At 49.8% G+C, this 14,924-nt stretch overlaps 1 protein-coding gene across 2 annotated transcripts in view; it reads right to left on the bottom strand.

Moving 5' to 3' along the window:
• Positions 1-14,924, bottom strand: part of PRKCB (protein kinase C beta) — a 375,677-nt gene that overhangs the window by 171,367 nt on the left and 189,386 nt on the right. For both annotated transcript variants that reach the window (XM_027526433.1, XM_027526434.1), the window contains exons 4-5: positions 5,672-5,783; positions 4,163-4,291 (exon numbers count right to left, since the gene is read on the bottom strand). In XM_027526433.1, the coding sequence (XP_027382234.1) occupies positions 4,163-4,291; positions 5,672-5,783 (241 nt within the window). The remainder of the gene's footprint in view (positions 1-4,162; positions 4,292-5,671; positions 5,784-14,924) is intronic.

A 14,924-nucleotide genomic window follows, 5' to 3' on the forward strand; every position in this document is an offset into this window, starting at 1 on the left:
AAGGACATGGGCTTCATAACCTCCAGGAGCATTTTACAACTCTGATGGTGGCTTCTGATTGTACTGCCTCCCACTCCAGTATTCTTGCTTGGAGAACTCCATGGACAGAGGAGTCCGGTGGGCCTCACAGTCCATGGGGTCGCAAAGAGCTGGACACGACTTAGCGACTAACACACACACGAGGGCAATGAGACACCATTGATGAGCTTTTCAAAGAAACAGGACTGATCAGATTTCCATCCCGAGCTTTCCCCTGCAAGATCCTTGATGGCAGATACGAAGCCTGGATTTCAGGAGCCAAAGGAGATGAGGGAACCCTCAGATCTTTCAGAAGCACGTGTAGCCTTGTATCTCTGGAGACGGTGGGATTTCAAAGAGCATGTGACGCTCAGAGCAGAAGACTGGTGAGTGGCGAGTCACACCACTGGGCATGCCTCTATAGTGCAGATGAAGTGGGGCAACTCAACACCACAGGCCGCATCTGGCCTCTCACTCCCTCTGCTCTGTCTGGCTGAGATCAAGGAGCAGGGCCTGGAGTCCCAACAATGACACCAGAAGGATGCTGGGGAGATCAGAGGGATACCCAGGTGACCCGGGCCCCTCCCAGGCCCCCTCCAGGCTAGCCACCACACCCAGCTCCCAGCTGCAGTTGAGTGTGGCTCATAGCTGCCCCGTGTTCAGAGAGCTGCCCTCAGCCACACAGAAGCCACGGAGCCTGGGAGGTAACACCTCCCTCCTGCTTTCAATCTCAGTAGCCGGGAGCGAGGTCTCAGTCAGCCCAGCCTGTAATAAAATACCATCGACTGGGTGGCTTAAATGGCAGATGCTTATTTCTCACAGCTCTGGAGGCAATAAGTCCGACATCAAGGTGCAGGTCCTGGTGACAGCCCCCTTCCTGGCTTGCAGGTGGCCACCTCCTTATTGTGTCCTCCTGTGGCCATAAAGCCACCAAGCCCCTCACAAAAGCCCACCTTCATCTAACCCTAATTGTCCCAAAGACTCCAACTTCAAACAGCATTTCACAGGGCTGGGGCTTCCACATGTGGATTTTAGGGGGACTCAACTCAGTCCACAGAATGGACCTGTCAGAACAGCCCTCCAGCCTCTAGGAGAAGCTCACCCTGCACTGTCACACGTGTTCCAGAACCCCATGGAGTCTGCCCAAAGCTGGTCTTGAGCGGAAATCACACTCCCATTCAGCATGTCCCTGCTCCATCCTCACGCCTCATTTCATGAACAGCTCTAATAAATCACTTGAAGCAAAATCTCCAACTCAGGTCTATATTTAGAGAAGCGCAGTCAAAGCATCAGGTTCTTCTACCATCAATCAATCAACTGACTCAGGCCAGGTTCGGACCGTGCCTGGCGTGGTGAGCTAGTGATAGCAGAGCACGGTGACCTGCAGGCCGGAGGCTGGGTGCTCATCCCTGCTCTGCACGTGACATCAGGCAAGTCGTCCAGCCTCACCGAGTCTTAGCTCCCTTGTCTGTATGCTGGCAACACCACTACCTCCATTGCATGACCCCCTATCAAAGCACTTGGAAAATAAAAAACCACTATTAATACACCGATAGCTACTCAGTTAGTGCTAGCAGAACCCTGAGTATGCAGATATTCAGTCCCTAACTTTAAGGGAGCCCCTACTTCCCTTCCTTCCCCTCATTATAGATTGAATTGCATCCCCCTAAAAGATATGCTCAAGACTAATCTGAATGTGACCCTGTTTGGAGACAAGGTCTCTGCAAATGCAATCAAGTTAAGATGAGGTCATACTAGATTAGGAGCTTCCGTGGTGGCTCAGATGGTAAAGAATCCACCTGCAAAGCGGGAGACCTGGGTTCAACCCCTGGGTTGGGAAGATATCCTGGAGAAGGAAATGGCTACCCACTCCAGTACTCTTGCCTAGAGAATTCCATGGACAGAGGAGCCTGGTGGGCTACAGTTCATGAGGTCGCAAAGAGTCGGACACAACTGAGCACAGCACAGTGTTTAAGTTAACAGTATGCAATATGTTGATCTGATACATTTGCATAATGCAATACGATTACATCCCTGCATTAGCTAAGGCCTCTATAATGCCACAGAATTATTTATCTTGTTATGGTGGAAACAATGGATGGACCTTGAGGGCATTATGCTGTCCTTTGGTTTTAAGCAATGTGCGTTCAATGGGTTGGTTAAAGACGGGGCTGTCCATAGTAACATATGAGTCAGTGTAGTTCCTAGAAAATAACAGTAGAGGGGAGCAGAGCCTCATTTTTGCCCCATCCACCCAGGAAGTTTATAGACAGTGGATGAATTCAGCTCTTCTTGAGGCTTCTACTCCTAGAGTGAGTGACACTTACTCAGTTGTGTCCGACTCTGCAACCCCATGGACTGTAGCCTGTCAGGCTCCTTTGTCCATGGAATTCTCCTGGTCCAGGGATCAAACACCTGTCTCCTGCACTGCAGGCAGATTCTTTACCATCTGAGCCACCAGGGAAGCCTATTTTTAAGAGACATTCTACTCCTTGGGGACCCTCAGGTATTCCACTGGGACAAAGTCAGCTGCTCATCTTCCTCTCAGAGGAAAAAGCAAATCAAGTGAAACATACATTCCTTAAGAGCCCACTGGGTGTCAGGAACCTCACTTTAAAACAGTTTATATTTTACAGGGATATTTTTCAACTTTTACGTGGTATAGGCACAGTTCTTCAGAGCAGCTGAACCATTCTGGAGCCTGAGATAAATTTTTAAAAAATCCTTTCTATGATTTGTCTTCTAAGATACTAAGTCATAAAACTTTGTATAAGTTAATTAGTGATGAAGTCTAAGAAGTTTGACATAAACCTTGGGGAGAGAATTCCTTCAAAGTTTCAGTCCCATTCTGGCCCAGTTCAGTATTGAATTTATCACAGCTTTATGGCTAGGTTGGGCTTCTCCAGTAGCTCAGAGGCAAAGAATCTGCCTTCAATACAGCAGGCCCAGGAGACGCGGGTTCCATCCCTGGGTTGGGAAGATCCCCTGGTGAAGGGCATGCAACCCACTCCAGTATGCTTGCCTGGGAAATCCCATGGACAGAGGAGCCTGGCTGGCAACAGTCCATGGGGTTGCAAAGAGTTGGACACAACTGAAGCAACTTAGCACACCCACCTAACACACATGGCTAAGTTACCCAACCAGCCAGCTGCACTTTCATTCCGTTTGAGCTGTATGTGTCTGAGCCACATATTTCCTAAATGCTCCATTAGGAGGGCCAGACACCATGCTGCACCTCTTCAGCAGGCTCTATTATCCCTCTTTCTTATATTGTAGTATGAAGCATTTCAGAATTGCAAAAAGTATGGAGAATAACAAAACAGGACCAGAGCAGTAACCCTCAGGTTTAAGAAAGAAACACTGCAAATACGCAGAAAGCCCCAGGGATAAACACCGCATCTCTTCTCGTCCCTAAGATGTAACACTCTCCCAAACTGGGTGTTTATCATCAAGACTCTGTTTTCCCACTGGAAAAGTTCGGGGAAGAACCAAGCATCCGTTCTCTGCTATGGTAATAAAGGGAACAGAACTGCAGGCTCCAAAGATCCAGAGCGAAAGGGGGTGGGGAACAACAACGAAGTTGGAAACCTTTATTTTTCCCCATGGAAGGGATAAACCAATTGCATTGCCCATCATTGTTATACAAAAATCTGGAAATAATAGATCTGCAGGGTAGCAATAAATGAAAATTAAGAAGGCAACAGAAATAATCTAAATTTGAATTATTTTCCACCGTTATTAGGATGAAAACCATTTCAAAGTACAGTGTCTGGCTTCAGAGTAGGTTTAGTCCACCGGCCAGAGCCTGCCATAAAATTAAGGTGTTCAGCATCTTGTCTGCTCTACTGGCTCGTGACAACACCTCTGAGGTCTTGGAGAAAACCAACGTACTCCCGGGGCGGCTCCAGCTCTGAGCTCCAGCGCACAGAAGGTGCTGAGAGCCTCGCCCTGCAGGGTGCAGTTTCTAAGGATGCCTACGGCGGGGAGAGGCTGGAGTGGGATGGGGCCAGGGGCCGAGGAGGAAGGTAGCATCACCGCAGCTCCCGCCGCGCCCCCGCGCCGCCCATCCCTCGCTCCCCTGACTCAGCGCTCCAGCCGGGTCCAGGTCGAGCGGAGCCGGCGAGGGAGCCCCAGCGCCACCTACCGACAACAATGAGGACCTCCCTCTCGATGTGGGCTTGGATGTAGATGCGGCCGCGGCGCTCCGTGTGGTCCGTGCCGCAGAGGCTGGGGACGTTCATCACGCAGCGCTTGTGGACGTTCATCATGCAGGCTGCGGGGACAGAGGCAGGGCGCGCGGCTCAGGCTGGTCCAGGCTGGACCCCTCCGGTTCCCCTCCTTCCCTCCGAGGCGGGCGGAGACCAGCCTGCCCTGCTCCGGTCTCACCCGAAGGGCTTGCTTCTCCAACTCCCCCTCTCCAAAACCCCGACACCCCAGCCCTCATGGACAGAGGAGGCGGAAGGTGTCTGTCCTTCCCGGAAGGCTGAGGTACCTGGCACACCCGCAAAGGCTCTGAAGCCAGAGTCACCAACCCCAGTGACACGGGGGTGTCTAACATAGTGAGGAAAGGTGCGGGTGTGGTGGTCTTGGCCAACCAGAGAACACAGCAGCTCCCACTGAGGGCACAGCCCTGCAGGGTGCACGCCCAAAGTTGCCAAGATTTTCCCATTTTTCAGGAGTAAGCAGGAATCCTGACCTCTCCCGATTTTTAAATATTGATGATAGGCTGGGTTCCCTGGAAAGAGTCTGAGAATGGAAGTTGTGAGCAGGTTTACAGTGAGGGGCTCTGGGCCCATGAGGATGCCCTAAGGCTGACAAGAGGAGGGACTCGGGGGCTCAGAGGACCGTTCAGTGTTGTCCCAGACTGACACAAGAGGGCCAAGCCTTTGCCCCTGCATCTGCCAATCTGTGGTCATGAACCAGCCCTGGGAGGGGCATCATCTTGGAACCTGAGCTGAGCCCCCACAGTATCCACCATAACTAACTGCAAGAAAAAAACTTAAGACCCAGGGCAAGACGAATGGAATATGCAAACTGAATCTGACTGGCTGAAGTCTCCTGTGTGACGTGATAAATACTGGCTCCCTGTCCACACTCCTGGAGTGCCCCTGTGCTTCTTTCAATGGGTGGCTGGTTTCCCCTAAGCCCCTCGGCTGCTCCAGGCTATGCCTGGAGTCCCATGTTCACTAGGGGTCCCTCATTCCAGTCTGAGAAGTCAGGAGAGGCTGGGTCACCCCACAGGGCATTTCAGGAGATTCCACAGGAGCTGGGGGCATGGCATCCCTTCTCATCCCACCCAACCTCCAGGAGGCAGCAGGCAGATTAAAAAAAAACTGTAAATGAGTTGTGGGGAGAGAAGGTTGGCGGAAGGATGGGGAGCCCCCTGGAACCTGCATGCCCAAGTTCAGGGTCCTACGTCAGCACCAACTTGCTACCCCATCACCCAGGTATGAGCAAGGCCAATCCAGGCCCCAAGGACAGCCTTGAAGAATTGTGCCCTAAATAAATGGTTATTGTTGGTTATTGTTACTCAGCATCACGCCGGGGGTACCCAGCCCACCCAGGACTTGGGAGAATGTGCTGCAGACTTGGGCCCCAAACCATAAGGAAGCAGCTGGGGCAGCAGAGGCTCCTCGAGGGCACATGTACTTACTGTCACATTTCATCCCCTGGTGGATAAGTCCATAGAGCAATGACCCACAGTGGTCACAAAACGTGGGGCTGGAGTATGTGTGGATCTTGAACTTGTGTTTGCTCCGGGGGTCCTGAGGGCCAAAGAAACAACAAGAGAGGTTGGTGTCAGTGTGGCATGCCAAGGTTTCACACTGCACTCAGCATCATTGGAGAACACGCTGAGAACTGCACTTGGCCCCCAGCATCCATCATACCTGCTGGGACCATCGCAGGAGTGCTGTACCCAAACACCAGGCTGGATAAACAGTCACTGAAGAATGAATGAATGAATGACTAAGACAGCTGATGGCTCCCATTCTCACCCAGCACACATACTCACTGTGCCTGGAAGCACTCCATCGGAGAACCCAACCTACTGACTCCTGCCAGCAGCAAGGACTGCAGAGATAGCAAACAAAACTCCAGACGAACGAAGTAGAAGGGTCCCCTTGTCTACTTCTCTCTCCTTTATCTTCCGAGCAACTTCTGAATTATCTAAAACCCAAGGCCTGAAACCTCCCCACTTAGAGGCCATTTGCTAGGACCTCTTCATCTAAAGTCTTCTCTTGTAGCTCAGTTGGTAAAGAATCTGCCTACAATGCAAGGACACTCAGGTTCAATTCCTGGGTCAGGAAGATCCCCTGGAGAAGGAAATGGCAACCCACTCCAGTATTCTTGCCTGGAGAATCCCATAGACAGAGGAGCCTGGCAGGCTACAGTCCATGGGGTCGCAAGAGTCAGACACGACTTGGCAGCTAAACCACCACCACCATCTGTTCAAAGTCCAGTGAATACTTTGCAGACTGTGGCATGGACTACTAGCTTTCCACCAATACCCAGTCTTCCTTTCAATAAGAGAACCCTTGAGTTGCAGCAGAGCTCATGGCTGTCCAACTATAGACCACATTTCCCAGTCTCCCTTGCAACTTGGCGTGTGTATGTGATTGAGTTCTCACCAATGGGATGTATGTGTTTCAGTCATTCCTTTAAAAGAAAGGTGTACATCTTTCCAGGCTTCCCTGGTGGCTCAGATGGTAAAGAATCTGTCTGCAATGTGGGAGACCTGGGTTCAATCCCTGGGTTGGGAAGATCCTCTGGAGAAGGAAATGGCAACCCACTCCAGTATTCTTGCCTGGAGAATCCCCATGGACAGAGAAGCCTGGCAGGCTACTCTGTGACATGGTGTCACAGAGTCATACACGACTGAACGACTAAGCACATACATCCTCCCAGGATTCGCAGGTGGCATTACTGGTAAAGAACCCACCTGCCAATGTAGGAGATGTAAGAGATGTGGGTTCGACCCCTGGGTCAGGAAGATCCCCTGGAGGAGGGCATAGCAACCCACTCCAGCATTCCTGCCTAGAGAATCCCATGACAGAGGAGCCTGGTGGGCTACTGTGCATAGGGTTGCAAAGAATCAGACACAACTGAAGTGACTTAGCACCCTGCAAGGTACAGCCTCCTAGGCCCCTTCTTCCCTTCCCACTGGCCGGAAGATGGTGAGAAGTGGAAGTGACCACCTTGGACCCACTGGCCCTGTACTTTGTCCCTTTAGACAGACATCTGAGAGAAAACCTACCTTCTGTCTTATTCAAGTCACTATATTTGGGGGTTATCTGTTACAGTGGCTCACACTGTTCCCTAACTAACTAACGTGCCCTTCCTAACCTGGCAGTGCAGTGCAGAAGTTAAAGGCACAGACTTGGGAACATAAACCGCCTGGGTTCTTCTTAGATGCATAATTTTGAGCAAGATATTTAATTTCTTTGTGCTTCACTTCCCTTGTCTGGACAATGAGGAGACTGATAGTGCTGTAAGCTTACAGGACCATTGGGAGTAATAAATGAATTAACCTATGGAGAGAGCTTCGAACCGCCCGGCACACAGTAAGCAGTGAAAGCTTTTGCATTATTATTATTACATCGCCCATGTGATCCCAACGATGCCTCCAACACACATTACATTTTCTGTACCCAGGACTGGTTCATACTCCCAAACATGCCATGCCCTTCATGACTCTCTGGCTCCACATGATGTCTGTCTCCTTCAAGAGATGCTCTAATTTAAAAAACAAAAGTCTTCTTCTCTTTCCCAACCCAGCCTGCAAGTTGCTTCCTCCATGAAAGAGTATATTGCAGAAGAGAAGACAAGGGCCCCAGGTTCCAACCCAAGGCTGAGCTGACATTCTAGCCTTTGTTGTAAGCCACCTATCTCTTCCCTAATCCATTCATTCATCCATTCACATATATTTATTGATGCAAGTGCCTTTCCAAAACACATTCTAATAGAGACAGAAAATGAACAAATAAGGAAACAGACACGATAAGTAGAAATTATTTTATGTGCTATAAAAATAATGAGCATTTCTCCTTAGGAACCTGTTATTTTCAAAATGTAAAAATAATCTTTATACCTTTTAGGGTGGCTAACATTTTAGAAAACTGATACTGACAATACCAAGTGCTGATGTGGAGAGAACCTAATTGGAACCCTCCTGCAATACAGGGGGAATGCAAAATGGTAGAGTCTCTTTGGAAAGTGGCATGGCAGTTTCTTATAAAGGTAAACATCCCCTTATCATATATGACACAGTATTCCCACTCCTAGGTGTGAAATGAATACATGCTGCTGCTGCTAAGTCGCTTCAGTCGTGTCCGACTCTGTGCGGCCCCATAGACGGCAGCCCACCAGGCTCCCCCGTCCCTGGGATTCTCCAGGCAAGAACACTGGAGTGGGTTGCCATTTCCTTCTCCAATGCATGAAAGTGAAAAGTGAAAGTGAAGTTGCTCAGTCGTGTCTGACTCTTAGTGACCCCATGGACTGCAGCCTACCAGGCTCCTCTGTCCATGGGACTTTCCAGGCAAGAGTACTGGAGTGGGGATGAATACATGAATCCACAGAAAAACCTGAAAGTTTACAATCACCTTATTTATAATATCCAAAGTCTGGAAACAAGCTAAGTACTCAACATTTACCATGTGAATCGATAAACGACGTGTGGTGTATCCACACAATTGAATACTTCTCAGCAGTAAGAAGGAATGAACTACTGATACAGGTAACCTTTCTGAATCTCAGAAGCATTAGGGTAAGATAACGATGTCAAATACATGCTGTTTAATTCTGTTTAAATGACATTCTAGAAAAGGCAAAACTAAAAGAAAAGAAAAGGCATAACTATGGGGACAGAAAACAGATGGGTGGTTAAGAAGGATCAGAGGAGGAAAGGGAATTGATAACAAGTTGACAGAATGTGGGAACTTTTATGGGGTGACTGGAATAAGCTATATTATCAACCATGTGAATGTTACTGTACATATGTTTTAAAAATTGAATTTTGCTGCATGAAAACTCTGTTTCAACAAGTCTGCCTAAAATATCCTCCATCCCTGAAGGCTTTTGTTGGCCTTCATCTTCTTAATGAGCTACAGTGTTTCCTTCCTGATTTTCCAAACCTCTGTGGTCACGTCAAGCAGGTGAAGGGGTGACCCTTGCATAGCCCTGAACAGCCCAGGTGAAGAGGCAGGGTCAGCTCTGCTCTGGCTGTGGGACCTGCAGAGCTCCAGGATTCAGAAGGACCCCAGCCACCACCTCTCCTGCTCGAGGACTGAGCTGCTACCCCAGTAACAGCATCAGGGCTTGAAAGCAAAAAACAAAAACTACAGGCTCCCTGTTGATGGCTTAGCCAGCCATGTTTCCATCCTTGGGCAACGAGACTAAAAAAAAAGAAAGAAAAAAATCAGGTTCCTGGAAACAGTCCCAGTGCTCTGTGCCATAAAATGCTTTCCACTGCCCGCCCCGTGTGAATCCACCTTAAAAGGTGAGAAATGAACACCTCAAACCCACCTGTTCTTGACCCGCATTGGCCTGAAGGGGGAGCTCAAGGCTTCTCTCACTCCCCTGGCTGGCTCAACTCTGCAACTCCATAGACTGTATCCCGCCAGGCTCCTCTGTCTATGGAATTTTCCAGGCAAGAATACTGGAGCAAGTTGCCATTTCCTACTCCAGGGAATCTTCCGGATCCAGGGACCGAACCCGAATCTCCAGGGTCTCCTGCACTGGCAGTCGGATTCTTTACCACTGTGCCACCTGGGCCTCTAAGGAAGATGAGAGCCAGTCTGGTTGATCAAATTCCAGGACGCTGACTGGCCCAACCTCAGTGGGTGGAGCTTTCATAGGCCCTAAAGCCACGGGCACCTTTGAGTGGTGGTTCCATCCTCCTGGTCCCATGGTCTCACCCTAAGAAGGGTGGGCATGACTGGCCTGGACCAACTCCACTCCAAGTCCTGGGGCAAGTTCTCTCTCTCCTCTTGGTTCCTGTGCTCGCTTCTGGGTTCCCTGATATGTTAACCTTTTTGAGCCAAGAATTAGCTTTGAGGATATTTTAACTGCTTGAACTGTGGTGCTGGAGAAGACTCTTGAAAGTCCCTTGGACTGCAAGGAGATCCAACCAGTCCATCCTAAAGGAGACCAGTCCTGGGTGTTCATTGGAAGGACTGATGCTGAAGCTGAAACTCCAATACTTTGGCCACCTCATGCAGAGTTGATTCATTGGAAAAGACTCTGTTGCTGGGAGGGATTGGGGGCAGGAGGAGAACGAGATGACAGAGGATGAGATGGCTGGATGGCATCACCAACTCGATGCACATGAGTTTGAGTGAACTCCGGGAGTTGGTGATGGACAGGGAGGCCTGGCGCGCTGCGATTCATGGGGTCACAAAGAGTCGGACACGACTGAGTGACTAAACTGACTGACTGAGGCCTGCCTCAATAGAAAGGAGTCCCCAAGGGCCTCATGAGCTCTACTTAGAGATCGGAGGCAAAACTCCACTAAGAATAAAGTTGCTCTTTGCTGGCATTGCACTTTCCTCCATGCCTATATCTTAGTGGGAAATCTCAGGGAGAAGACCTCAAGCATTCCTAACCAGACACTGCCAACGGGAAGAGCAGAAACCACAGCACAGCCTTCAGGCAGGGTCCTGGTTCAAGATTACCTCTAACCAGATTAAAGGAGTGTATGCCCTGCAGACCCTAATCCTATCAGCAACCCCATCCTTAAACCATCGCTATAAAACTCCTCACCAAACTGTCCTGGGTGGGGACACACAGTTTCAGGGGCAGGAACCTGCTTTGCCCTGGCAAAGCAATGAAGCTATTCTTTTCTACTTCACCCAAAACCCTGTCTCCATGGTTCAATCCAGCACTGATGCACAGAAGCCGAGCTCCCCGCATCACTATCAGTAAAACATAATTAGTGGGAAGCTGCTATATAACGGGGAGCCCAGATTGGTGCTCTGTGATGACGTAGAGGTGTGAGATGGGGGGTGGGAGGGAGCCTCAAGCGGGAGGGGATATATACATATAGTTGTGACTGATTTGCACTGCAGTACAGCAGAAACCAACACAACATTGTAAAGCAATTATCCTCCAATTAAAAATTTTACAAAAAACAAAAACCCCTCTCCATCTTAGCAAGTCTCTTTCGCAGCAGGAGGTGCCAAGATGCACAAAGAAAGGGAAGGAAGAAGAAAACACAGTGATTGCGAGCTGTCCATATGCCCAGTGACAGCCATGTGGAAGGTGTTACTCATGCTGATTTCAGTGACGATGAAAGGAGCCCAGTCTAGAGAGGACCTTCTCCAAGGTCAACCAAACGGCCCCTGGAGGGCTGGGACTCACCCCACATCTGCCTGGCTCCAAAGTGGGAATACAGCAGGGTATTCTCTCTTTCCTCTGCAACCCCCAACTACATTAACGCCTCATCCTTCAGGTCCGGCTAAAATAGCACTTCCTTTTTGCTTTCCTTTGTTCATTCACCCAGTAAATGTATTCTGAGAGCAAGGTTCTTCCCAGGCATTGAGGGTACAACTGTGAGCAAAGGAGACAATACCTCCTCTGGTGGAACTTATGTTTTAATGGCAGAGAGAAAGCAAAAGAAAATAAATGCCATGCCCCTCACCTCTTTGGGCTTCCCAGGTGGCTCAGATGGTAAAGAATCTGCCTACAGGGGGGCACCCGGGTTTGATCCCTGGGTTGGGAAGATCCCCTGGACAAGGGCACAGCAACCCCACTCCAGTATTCTTGCCTGGACAATTCCATGGACAGAGGAGCCTGGCGGGCTACAGTCCATGGGGTAGCAAAGAGTCAGACAGACTGTCTAACACTCACCCCTATCTTTCCCATCACAGTATTTATACCACTGCGTTGTAGCTGTGTGTTTAACTGCATCTCTCTCATGCTTAGCTGCATGCAACATGAGGCAATTTTGCTCTCCATGATATCCCAGAGCATATATTGTACTTAGCATACAGAAGGTGCTTGATAAATACTTAATGAGTGAGAGTCAACATTTATTGAGTGTTTAATTCATGCCAGGAGCCACTTGCAGGGAGTTATCAGACATTAACTCATTGAATCTCATAACACCTCTATGAAGTCTGTACTGCTTACTGCCCCCATTTTACAGATGAGGAAACTGAGGGACCGAGAGGTGTAGTGACTTGCCCAGGGCTGCCCAGCCACTGCCAGCACTGCATGGCACACAGTAGGTGGCACATAGTGAGAGGTCCGTGAGCTGTGATGGCAGCAGTGGGCCGCAGTCACTGCTATGAAGCACAAAGAGGCCTTAGACGATGCACATGACCTGGACAGTCCTGTGCAAGATGAATTACACCAGACGGGAGAAAGAAAGGCCACTCAGGCAGGATGCAGAGGAAATCTGTTTCTCTGTGGTTTATTTAGAGGCTGATGGAGGCTCCTCCAATCTCATTCCCTTGCCTTCTCTTTCAGGAGGGCTAAGGCTTGTAAATACCAACTCCACCCATCCCCACTCCCACCCCCGACACCCGCTCTGATCTCTCAGACGACCCAGAAAACAGGTCATCTCCGGATTGATTTCTGGTCCCTTCCCTCCTTCCACTTGGGAGAGCTTGGAACAAAGCCACACGCCCACAGCTGGGGTCCTTAGGACCTTCAAGGAGAATCATTCAGGGTGCCTGTCTATGTCTGCCCAGGCCCAAGGGGCAGGTCTGCACCTGGAGATGACCCTCCCCCAAAACCAGACACAGGTGACCGGTGGAGAGGTGGATGCTCAGTTCAAGTGTCAGAGGACGGGCCGTCAGGACATGTAGAGCCGTAGGGCTGAGGTGGTGATTACTGACAGCAGGCTCCAGGGAGAAAGGAACAAAGGCTTCATGACCCCAGGGATGGAGCTCCTGGTTGCAGTCTCCTAGGGGCCTGGCATTCTGCCCTCCAGTTCCATCTGACTCTCCTGTGTCCTCTAAAATTTATCCTTTGTACTTAAGCCAACCTAAGCAGGCATCTGCTACCTGCACTGGGAGGAGGGGCGGGGGTGGAATAATTGTCAAGATATTTACAATCACTTTGGCTCAAGTACTGCCCATACTGCCCACTGACGATCAGAATGGACTGCAGGGCCTAGCTACGCTGGGAGTTAACCCTTTAGTTGCCAGATCATGACAAGGTAGGGTGGGGAGGAGCTGCCAGGGAAAGAAGTGGATGGGTGGCAGGTGGGAGGGGGAGGTTCCGACGGCCCAGTGGCTATTCACCAACCAGCAGGTAAATACTTCATCATTTTCACAACTGGTCCAGTCGTGCTGGTGGATACAGGTTAAATGGCAGCCCTGCCTTTAGCTGAAGTACATTCCTTTCCCAGCCTCTGAGGCTGTGACTATTGACCAGGATGAGGTCAGGGATCCACGTGGCCTCTAAGTCAGAACTCTCCCCCCAGGTCTGTCTGGATCCCAGTCAAAGACGCAATGCCCAGCCCTGCCTCCATCCCTCCCCGACCTTGTTCTACAGTTGGCTTCCCCAGCCCAGCCCACAAGGGCTGGACCCCCTCCAGTGTACCTATAGCCCAACCCCATTCCTGGCCCGGGTCCTTCTTCATGTTCAGAGGTTACCATCTGGATGCCAAAGGCCACACTAAGTTTACAAACAGGCGGTATTTGGCCCATATGGAGCGTCTTAAAAATATTTTAAAAATCCTGAAATGTCAGAAAAAAATGCAGATTTCTGGTTCCTTTTGAAAACTCACAAGTTGGGGCAACACTGGACACATATTCCTCTGGGCGGAGCAGCGATGGCACCTTTAGATAAAGCATAAGCTTTCTAATTCTCCACAGTTCCCATCATTCTCTATTGTCTCACACCTTGCCTGCTTCACTCTCTTCCCTTCCCCACCTGGCCCCTGTAGGAATCTGGGTTTGTGACTTTTGCCAGACTCCCCATCCTCTCTCCCTAGGAGTCCACTGACTGGGGTCCTTTCTTCCTAGGTGTCACTGGCTGGGGTCCAACCACATGTGGACATAACCTCATACTCCTGAATGATGAGTTCATGCAGTTCAGTGCCAAGAGCTTTCAGAAATGGGCTTGAAATTTTTGTATCCCTCCCGCAGCATCACCTCTTGACCTCTAGTCATCTCTCCCACCTGGTCCTCTCTCCCATCCCTAAGCAATCAGGTTCTCACAGGATCCTGGCATGATGCCTCTACCCACTGTTTCATGGCGTTGAGCTCTATCATGCTTCATACTAGGCACACTTGGATTTCCAAGTTTTCTTCCACGTCTGATCCTCATGCAAGACATTGTCAAATAACAAGAATAAAATGATTATCGACTACTGTGACTCTCACTGCCACCATGAACTCAGCACTCTTCCAAGCACTGTGCTAAGGGTTCCATATCACATCATTATTGTCGTTGTTGTTTAGTAGCTAAGTCCTGTCTGACTCTTTGTGACCCCATGGACTGCAGCCTACCAGGCTCCTCTGTCCATTGTCCCAAGCAAGAATACTGGAGTCAGTTGCCACTTCTTTCTCCAGGGGATCTTCCTGACCCAGGGATCGAACCCGTGTCTCTTATGTCTCCTACACCGGTAGGCAGGTTCTTTACCACTAGCACCACCTGGATATCATATCATTAAACCCCCATAAAGACCAATGACATAGGAGTTATAATCCTGGTATTCCAGATGACCAAACTGAGGCTTAGAGAAGGAACTTTTCCGAGGTCACAAAGCAAGAAAGAAGAAGAGACAGGACTGCAATCACATTTGTCAGGTTCCAAATATGCAGGTAGCAGAGTGGGGACACCTGAGTGTCACCTGGCTGCTCCTCAGCCTTCCCAGAGGGCCTCCAACCCAATAGGGGGTTACAGCTATATGACACCCCTCATCCCACACAAATGTGGCACCAGCCACCGTCAGGTCA

The sequence above is a fragment of the Bos indicus x Bos taurus genome, chromosome 25 (genome assembly GCF_003369695.1).
Source record: "Bos indicus x Bos taurus breed Angus x Brahman F1 hybrid chromosome 25, Bos_hybrid_MaternalHap_v2.0, whole genome shotgun sequence".
NCBI lineage: Eukaryota > Metazoa > Chordata > Mammalia > Artiodactyla > Bovidae > Bos > Bos indicus x Bos taurus.